The sequence below is a fragment of the Octopus bimaculoides genome, chromosome 18 (assembly GCF_001194135.2).
Source record: "Octopus bimaculoides isolate UCB-OBI-ISO-001 chromosome 18, ASM119413v2, whole genome shotgun sequence".
NCBI classification, from domain to species: domain Eukaryota; kingdom Metazoa; phylum Mollusca; class Cephalopoda; order Octopoda; family Octopodidae; genus Octopus; species Octopus bimaculoides.
Window position 1 is genome coordinate 10355296 of NC_068998.1, and position 10365 is coordinate 10365660.

Sequence of the window (10365 nt, forward strand, 5' to 3'; positions counted from 1 at the left end):
TTTTTGATTTATATATAAAAAAAAAATTGTTTTTTCTTTTTTTTTTGCATGATTTATTTTTATTTTTGCCTGTCTTTCATTTGCTTTTGTTACCATTTTTGAATAGTTAAGTTTTTTTTTTTTTTACATCTTAAATTATTACTTTTTTTTTTTTTGCAACTGATGATTTTTTTAACCAAGATAAAAATATAATGGTTATGGCACTGGATGGCAGAATTGGTAATGTCATTGAATAAACTTATGTTAATTTGGTTACATATCTTCATATTCTGAGTTCAAATTTCGCAAAGGTTTAACTTTACTCTTCATGCTTCCAGTATTGATAAAATAAAGCAATAATATGCAAGTGTTGAGTTCTAATAACATTTGAGAACACCCTTCTATATTTTTAATTCAGATCCTTTTGTGATCGAATTTACCATTCATCCTTCCATCATCCTCAAAATAAAGTAATAGTGTACAAGCACAGGGGTTCAATGGTTTTTTTAATATCTCATTTTATCTTCAGAGTTTCAACCCATGCCAGTAGCCCAACCCATGCCAACATGCAGCATAGACATTAACTGATAAGTTCAAATTATTCTGTGATTGACTTTACTTTGTATCTCTTCGAGGTCAATATTGTAAGCACTAGAGACCGAAATAACACGAGTGATAAATATTAAAGTTTCATTATGCAGTATTGCAAAAATGCAAAAAAAAAAGAACAACAACAATTCATCGTAATCAAACAGTATACAGTGTGACTGCACAAAATACATGGTGTCACCGATAAGTTTCAGTAACAGACCATGATGGTTGACGTGTTAAGTTCTGAGTTTAAATTCCACTGAGGTTAAGTTTGTCTTTCATTTTTCTGGTGTTGATGAAATAAAGAATTAGTTAGGTACTGAGGTTAATATAACTGACTGCTCCCTCTCCTGCACAATTTCTAGTTTCATACCTTACCTACACAAGCTGTTGTTGCCAAGGGCTGTGGAGAGGCAGAGGTGTGGGTGGAGGGACACAATCAGTTGAATAGCAAGCAAAATACTCTAACATTTAGTTTCATCCCTGCTATATTCTGAGTTCAAATTCAGCTAAAGCTGACCTCTTTATGTTTCTGGGTGACAGGTATCAGTGAAATAAATGCTAATCAAGAACTGGGATGGGAATATTTGATGTTAATGTTCTTTATTCTTCATGGAGAAATTTATGGCTCTGTTAGGAATCAGAAATCCTTCTCATTTTTGATTTTGTTGACTTTATTAATGTTTTTTTTTTATTGTTATTATCGTATATTATTTATTATTTAGCTTCTCTTCAGGAATGATATAGTTTACAAAGCTGGGGCAGAGATGACTTTTGAAAAACCTGCTGTAAAGGTTTCAGAAAAAATGAAAATACAATAATAATGAGATGATGATGATGATGATGATGATTATTATTATTGTTATTATTATTATTATTATTATTGTGGCTGAATTGTTAGTGCACCAGACACAAACACTTAGCAGTATTCATCTGTCTTTATGTTCAAATTCCGCTGTGGTTGACTTTACCTTTCGTCCTTTCAGGGTTGATGAAATAAGTACCAGCTGAGTACTGGGGTGCATATAATCATCTAGCCTTCTTCCTCCCCGTCCCCACCCCCACAGAAAAGGTAAAGTTTCCAACCTTGTGACTATAAGTAGAAAGGATTATTATTATTATCATTATTGTGTGTTCTAACACAACATCCTACTTTAAGTGGTGTATATTTCACCTTTGGGTGTTAATACTACCTCTGTTACTCTACAATTATAATTGTTATTATTTTATAATAATTATATAATTATCATTATTATAATTATTAAGGTGGCGAGCTGGAAGAATTGTTAGCTCACTGGACAAAAAGCTTCGTGGCATTTCTTTCGGCTTTTCATTCTCAGGCCATTTCTGATTGTCAATTATCAAAGTGGTTCCCCTGTTTTGTAAACTATACTATTCCAGAATAAGGGTGTTTATTTATTTCTTTATTTACTAATCAAACTTAGCTGGAAAGAGATTCTGAGCTTTTTTGCATGGCACTTTACTGACAATTAGAATCTACGTTAGTTCAATAAGCTCTCTCTATAAATTCTGTAGCAACTGATGGTTTGTATGTAAAAACAAATATCGCCTAATAATATTAATAATAATAATAATATTAACAGAACATAAAATTAAGATTTGGGTTTGATTTTTTTGAATATATACATTGCTTGTTTTATACTGCTTGTATATGTGTGTGCATACACTGGGCGTACCATGCATTTGGGAAAAAAAACAAAATGCAATGATAAACTTGACACCGAACAGTAAATGAAAAACAAAAGAAACACAAGATAGTGCTCAAAAATTTGTAAACATATTCAACTGGATACATCAAAGAGACAGGCCATTCAACAATACTGCCTTCATCCCTCAGGAATCCATACAAGTGTCAGCAATGCCACATGCCATATCCATAAGGTAGTTCCCGATGAGTATTTGGCATTATAGGGCTTGTGCGTCTATGCACAAGCTGTAGATCAAGTGAACTAAGATTCCCTATAATGTTGAGTATCACATTATCACACAGTTCTCTCGGGTCTTTTGGGGCGGGGGGGCACAAACTGCCCTTGTATCATGTAAGACTTGTATCTGACATCCTCGTGTGACACATGTCCATCTGTTTAGTTGACTCTGCCACCTTTGATCTGCTGCTTGCTGATGTCCTGAATTTCTTAGATGAACTTGGTCATTGTGATGACACCAAACTACTGAAAAAGTTTTTGTTTTTCTTTATCAAGGATGGCATGTCCCTGCCAGAGGCTTCCACCTATTTCCAATTCCTGATCACAAATGACCCAGTCACATTCAGGAAGCTAGTGATCTCCAAGTTACTGTGGTTGGTGACCAAAGGCATAATACTTGACTTCCTTTGCATTTCCTCTGTCAAACTGCAATCTGTCATGTTGGTGCTGTTGATACATTTACATCTGAAGGAGTAACATTAAGCAATGTTGTCTAATATTTTTAGATCTCCTTCCATTTATAGTTTGTTTGCGAATATACACAAAAGCAGCAGTAACAACAACTACTACAAACATTAAGCCCTTTTTCCCTGCTAAAGGAGAGGTTAGCCAGTGGTCCATACCACAGTCTTCTTATTGTATTCATTATGGTTCTCTTTTTGTGGCTATGTGATTTATGGCTGGATGTTCTTCTTGTCATTAACCCCTTTAGTCACCTCTTATAACATCATGCAGGGATACAGTGTGCCTATTCTAAATCTAGGATGCAAAGTGCCTATTCTTATCTAGGATACACTATCTGAAAAATCAACAGGATGGCCATAATTGAAATGCTTTTAGTCATATCATCAGCTCTTTCTCTTTTTGAGGCAATAATTTACACTTGGATGCCTTTGCTGTCTCTAACCCTTTTTGTCACCTTTCGCAATAATATGCAAGGATACAGTGCAACAACTGTAAACCTGAGTACACATGAACACATACACATGCATGTGTTGTTTATATTCGTGTGTGTGTGTGTATATATATATATATATATATATATATATATATATATATATATATATATATATATATACACACATACATTGAAAAATTGGTTTGTATGTTCCATTCTCTTTTGGTTACTCAAAATATTTAATATTTGTACAAAACTCATACTGGTAATCTTGTATTGCTTTCTTGTATTGCTTTCTTGTATTGCTTTCTTGTATTGCTTTTCTTTGTCTCTTTTGCTCTTCGTTAACAATACTCATCTGAAGTAGTTCATTACTCAATGAAACAACCACGTCAATCATTCATTCATTGTTTGCTTCAAGTTTTTCTTTTTGTTTTAATTTTGTTGTTACGTTTTTTTTTCTAGAAAGTTGGTAATTGCTGGTAGTTTAGCTGATTTAATTTGAAATACTTAGTGGAGTTTTATATTAAATAAATTGCTTAATTGCCAATATATTTTGGGGGTAATGAATTTTGTCATTTTGACTTTCAAAAAAAATTTTAAAAATAATAAATAAATAAATAAATAATTAGTAAAAATTCTAATGAAAGTGTTTTAAATGACATTGTTTTGAATTTTGAAATTAAAATACGAAATTTAGGTAAATAAAAAAAATTTAAGAATTGAAATATAATGTACAGAAATAAATATATCTTTACACACACGCACACACACACACATCTTCTCCGTGACTTACAACCATCCACTCTTACAACCACATAAAATAAACGTAGTTTTTACAAACATATTCAAGATGCTGTGCATTGTTATCGTAAGATACATGAGGAAAAAAAGACAAAAAAACTATTCCAACAAACCTTACCATGTTCCTGAAAGAACCATCTATTTCAATCCAAGAACATGACTGTGAAGATTAAAAATCTATTTTCAGTTGCTCTTTTTTTCACAGGAACATTTTTTTTTATTGTATGTATGTGGAATTTCATTTGTATTAATTTTTACGTTAATTTTAGCTTGTATTTTTGTATATAGTACAGTAGAGTACATATTGTGTATTTTTCACATTATGTACAATAATTATGGATTAAATTTTTGTGGTTTATACTTTTATAACCCGTTTGAATGAAAATAGTGTTGAAAAATATAAATCCGACATACGACCAGAACAACTCACGACCTGTCAGTTGGAATTGACCTTGGTCATGAGTCGAGGACAAGGTGTATACATAATATATATATACACATATATATAATCTCTGACACTCATACACTCATAACTAGTTCGTCAATTATGATGAGGGTTCCAGTGAAATTAACATGCGAGTGGCTGAGCACTCCACAAACAAACACAGATCTTAGGGAGATTCAGTGTGACACAGAATGTGACGAGGCTGGCCCTTTTGAATTACTGGTACAACTCAGGTACAGCTGAGTGGACCGGAGCAATGTGAAACAGTGTCTTGGTCAAGGACACACTGCACCACTATGAATTGAACTCGTGACATTATGATTGTGACCCAAATATCCTAACCACTAAGCCATGTGCCTTCAGACATATACACAATGCATAGTTTTCATCAAGCATCATGTAGAAATATTGAAACTACAATTCTTTATCATATGCCAATCAACATTTGTCATTATCAATCTGCCAACACACTCACATGTATAAAGTTTGTATACTTTTCATTATGCATGACATTTATAAACACGGAAACTATATAAATCTCTCTCTTTCTCTCTCTCTCTTTCTCTCTCTCTCTTTCTCTCTCTCTCTTTCTCTCTCTCTCTTTCTCTCTCTCTCTCTCTCTCTCTCTCTCTCTCTCTCTCTCTCTCTCTCTCTCTCTCTCTCTCTCTCTGTGGTAAGAAGTTTGCTTCCTAACCACATGGTTCCAGCTTCACTCCCACTTGTGAGTGGATTTGGTAGCAGGAAACTGAAAGAAGCCCATCAAATATTTGTGTGAATGCAAGTGGCCTAATGTTTCAGCTGTTGCAGTCATGATCGCAACGTCATGGTTTTGATTCCCAGATTGGGTGATACACTGTGCTCTTGAGCAAAACACTTCATTTCACATTACTCTGCTGTTACTTCAGCATCTGATTTGATGGAGAGAATGAGCTAACACACAGCACAAACATTCGATTGCTATAAACAAATCATCTGCACAGGTTGTTTCAGCAAGAAGTTACAGAACACTCATCCGTTGTCTCTGTTAGATTACACAAAATAAATACACATACACACGCATATATCACATAGGCATATATACATATGTGTGTATATATATATATATAAAATCAGTTACATAAGAAAATGCGTAACATAAATGAAGGAAACTGAAGCATTAGTTTGCTAGTCTAACTAGAAAGTACTGATTAACTAACAGAATGATAACAACTTAATGATGATGATAATAATAATAATAATGATAATGATAATAATAATAATAATAATAATAATAATTATCTGACTCCAACTGGAAACTGTATATAATTAACAAAAACTAAATGTATAAATATAATTAAATTCTATCAGTTGGTATTTGCATTTGTTTTGTATTATTTTTTGGCTTTTCTTTATGGATTTTTTAAATTAAATTATTGTTACTTTTTATAAGAACGCTTTCTTATATAAACTGAATCCTTTGACTAACATATATAATTTTTTTTTTTTAAATTTTGTTTTCTTTTTAGACCGGACAGAAACCGAGTAAGAAGCCAGGTGGGTCTCTCTTTGTTTAATCAAACACTGTAGAATATTTTTATCTTATTCTTTTCAAATTTCTCTTACGAATATTTGGGTATTTTTCTCTATTAACAATGTTGAAATAATTAGAGCATGTAGTAATTTGAAAGTCTAATTCTTATATTATATATATATATATATATATATATATAAATAAAATGTATATATGTGTGTATGCACACAAACACATATCTTTGTGTCTGTGTTTTTCCCTCACCACCACTTGATAACCGGTGTTGATGTGTTTATGTCCTGGTAACTTAGCAGTTCGGCAAAAGAGACCGATAGAATAAGTACTGGGCTTAACAAAAAAACAAGTACTGGGGTTGATTCATTCAATTAAAACAAATTGTCCGAGGTGGTGCCCCAGCATGGCCGCAGTCTAATGACTGAAACAGGCAAAAGGTGAACGATAAAAGATATTTCACTGATGCTGACTGGAATCACCAATGATCATAAATATTTATTCAAAGAGTCAAAGAATGGGAGAGGAACAATCTAAAGGGACTTTCAGGGTTATGCTGGAAAGCGCAGCTAAACTGTATAATATTATTCTAGGAGGAAGTGTATTTGGGTAAACAGTGAAATGTTTTAACACTGGATAATAAATTAAAGTCATGTAAGAAGATAAAAGGAGGTCAAATCATAAAGTAGGTTGAAATTAGTGAAAGCAACTGTACCGTAAAGAAGATATTGGGAAGTATGAAAACAGACTAAAAAATAACACACCTCAAAAGATTGCTGGTTTTCTTGGTGTTTTTTTTTCCACAGAGTTTCTTTACCTGTACATATTACACATACACACACGTGTATATCCAATTACATGATTGGCTTTCACTTAGTTTTCGTCTACCAGTCAGATGCATTCACAAGGCATTTCCCCCACTTAATGGTCCTCGCCTCTTCTAATGATTAAATGCTGTGGCTGGTGCATTACTGAGCCAGAATCAGCAATTCTAACCTCCAATTCAGCTTCTTGCTTTTCGTCACTTATGAAACTAAGAAAAAATCTTTTTAAAGCAATAAAAACATTTGACTGCTGTTTCCAACAAGTCAAGCAACCATGTAGAGGTTAAAAAAACCATATGATTCAACATTTTATGCAAAAATGTGAATTTGAAGAATTATTCAACCTCTTTTATAATATATTTTGTAATATAGAACTAAAGTATTAAAATGTATGCATATTAATGTGTGTATATTCATAAATAATTATATACCCACATATATAATTATGCAGGCATATTCATAAACACATCTATTTATACACATTTCTCTTTTTCTTGATACACACACACACACGTATATATGTACACAAATGCACATCTGTTTGTCTATCTACACACATGCACACACATTTGTCTATACACACACATTTGTCTATACATATACACAGTTATATACCTATATGTGTGTGTGTGTTCCTTGTAATCATCAAAGCTATATTTTTTCTTGCTAATTTTTTTTTCCACCCTTCACCTGAATAATTATCAGTTTACTTGTCTTCAATTTCAGAAATTGCTTCCGTAATTGCCAGTTATACTGCGACTGGCCCTGAGCAACTGTCCCTGCAGCCAGGCCAGTTGATACAGGTGCGCAAGAAGAGTCAAAGTGGCTGGTGGGAAGGTGAATTGCAGGTAAGACAATAGTTATATTTGAAGCATTAGCAGATTGAGAGTCGGTGAATGGCCTAGTGTAAAGTGGTTGGCATTGGGAAGGACATCCAGCCATAGAAACTATGCCAAAGAAGGCAGTGAAGCTTGGCGCACACCTTGGCTTGCCAGCTCCTATCAAACTGTTCAGCCCAGGGCTTTGTGGAGAATGGTCATGAAATGGTGCTGATAACACTATGTAATTGAGATACTGGAAGAGATGTGTTGTAGTCTTCTTGTTTAATCCATGTTAGTTTAGAAGAAGAGAAAATAAATGAATTTAAAATACATGCTAAACATAGTGATGCTGCTGTTACTGTTAATTAGCCCCAAATTAACTCTGGTCCAGCAGACCTCTAACCAAAGGCTCACTCTCCCAGTGCTGTTTCCTTTCATTTACTTCTGGAACATCCTTTGGATGAGACGGCAAGACAGACTTGCAAACAAAGCCTTGTGAAAAAATGGTGAATCAGCTACCTATTGAAACCCAGATCAAGAAGACACCCAAGGGGAACTTTTGCTTCCAACATTACAAGGTAAGCTCTCTAATGGATACTCCAAGGGAGATGGAAGCATGACAGACCAAAAGTAATATGGTGAAGGTCCATTGAAACTGAAGCACTGGCAGATGGTGACAGTGAGGGACAACTGCAATGGACTGTCAGAGATTGAGATCGAGTGTTTACTCCACATAGACTCAAAGGATTTATCAACATTCACCTGTGTGTGTCCTTCCTTTTTTTGTAAGATGGTGAGATGTGATTTGAGGAGGTTGGGCTGCTACTTTTAACAGGTCAAGCAACAGTGTAGACACTTCTTCAGTGTGTGGCTGAAAGGGTACAGGGGCAATAATAATGACCACCAGTGAAAGATATTCAGGAAGAAAGTATGGAAATAAGAAGGTAGACTTAATGTATGTATTTACCGACATTTTCATTGCTAAATGCTTTTAATAAATTTCTTTCTGCTTTTTTGTTCTCTTTTTACAGGCCCGCGGTCAAAAAAGAAAGATGGGTTGGTTTCCTGCAAATTATGTGAAACTGCTTGGCTCCTCTAGTGCACGATCAACTCCTGATCACCATCAAGGGATGTCTCCTAGCCCTCAGCTGCAGACCATGGTATGCTATAGCATAACATGTCATTTCTTGATAATACTTTGTTGATCTATTTGCAGTTTTGTTATGTCTGCATGGAACATTATCCTTTTTTAAAATCATGTCTAATGTATTAGAATTTGGGGATCATTTTTTTTCTCCATTGTTTAGAATTTTTATCAAAGTTTCTTGCACGAAATTTTCTCTGCTGCCTGTCATATTTTCCTGGATCTGTTGATATCAAACGGAAGTTAAAAGCACAAACAGAAGATCATCTTTGTAAATACTGTTTAAAATGTTTATGTCAGTATTCATTACAAAATACATGGCCTAACATTCTGTGAAAAGCTTCCCTGGGAAGTTCACATTCAAATTTGCCTCTGAAGGTTGAATTTCCACTTAATGACTGGCAGACACTTTGGCCAACAATAGCTGTTAACCCTCACTAAGTATGCACACACACACACACACACACACACACACACACACTATGCAGCTCTAGTAGCCGGAAAAGATTCCAATCAAGAATTGAAATGTTCATTTGTAGCTGTTTCCTGTTTTTCTGTCCATGAACAAATTAAGTTGATACATTGTTTACATTCATTGTAACATGTGGTGTTGACTTACAAATCTATACTTATTCTCTGTAGTACATTATAGCAATTAACTGAAACACTAGTATGAGGCAGTCTTTGGCCCATCGGATCCTGTCAAATCATTCATCTCAAAACAATACTAAATTCAGACGCAAACTTTCACCTTCCGTAGTTATTGTTCTAACTATCATATGAAATATCTACTGGATAAACAGACACACTGATATAGTGGAACACTGAAAATTCAGTTAAGTCACCATGTGACCATCCTCAACTAATGAAGTGGTTTGAACCACGTTCTCTCTATAAAAGCAAGCAATTTTTAGAGCAATGACCTGAAAAGACAGTTTGTGACACACTTTTGGAAACCAGTTGTGAACCCAGTTAAATGCATGTGTATGTGTGAATGAGTAAAATATTCGAATGTTTACATTCGAAATAAGATGTTACTATTGTTAATATTATCTGTGGTGAATATTTTTAATTGATAATTTTAACAGTGGTAACACAGGCGGTTCATAAGTTTAATAGCATTATATAGCCATACACACACACACACATATATATATATATATATATACTTTATTTAAAAGCAGCAGAAATATAACAAAAAAAACCGTTACTCTGAGTTTCCCGTTCATCGGACAGTTTTGTTAGAGTAACGTTTTTTTTTGTTTTTTTGTTATATTTCTGCTGCTTTTAAATAAAGCATATTACTCTACTTCTGGTATTTGAGTACTCTTTTTTCCACCTTGTTGCACATTTCATGTGCTTACTCCGGTATATATATATATATATATATA

At 33.8% G+C, this 10365-nt stretch overlaps 1 protein-coding gene across 1 annotated transcript in view; it reads left to right on the plus strand.

Moving 5' to 3' along the window:
• Positions 1–10365, plus strand: part of LOC106874748 (intersectin-1-like) — a 195361-nt gene that overhangs the window by 85605 nt on the left and 99391 nt on the right. The window contains exons 24-26 of the mRNA XM_052974532.1: positions 6169–6196; positions 7736–7857; positions 8862–8955. Of these exons, the coding sequence (XP_052830492.1) occupies positions 6169–6196; positions 7736–7857; positions 8862–8955 (244 nt within the window). The remainder of the gene's footprint in view (positions 1–6168; positions 6197–7735; positions 7858–8861; positions 8956–10365) is intronic.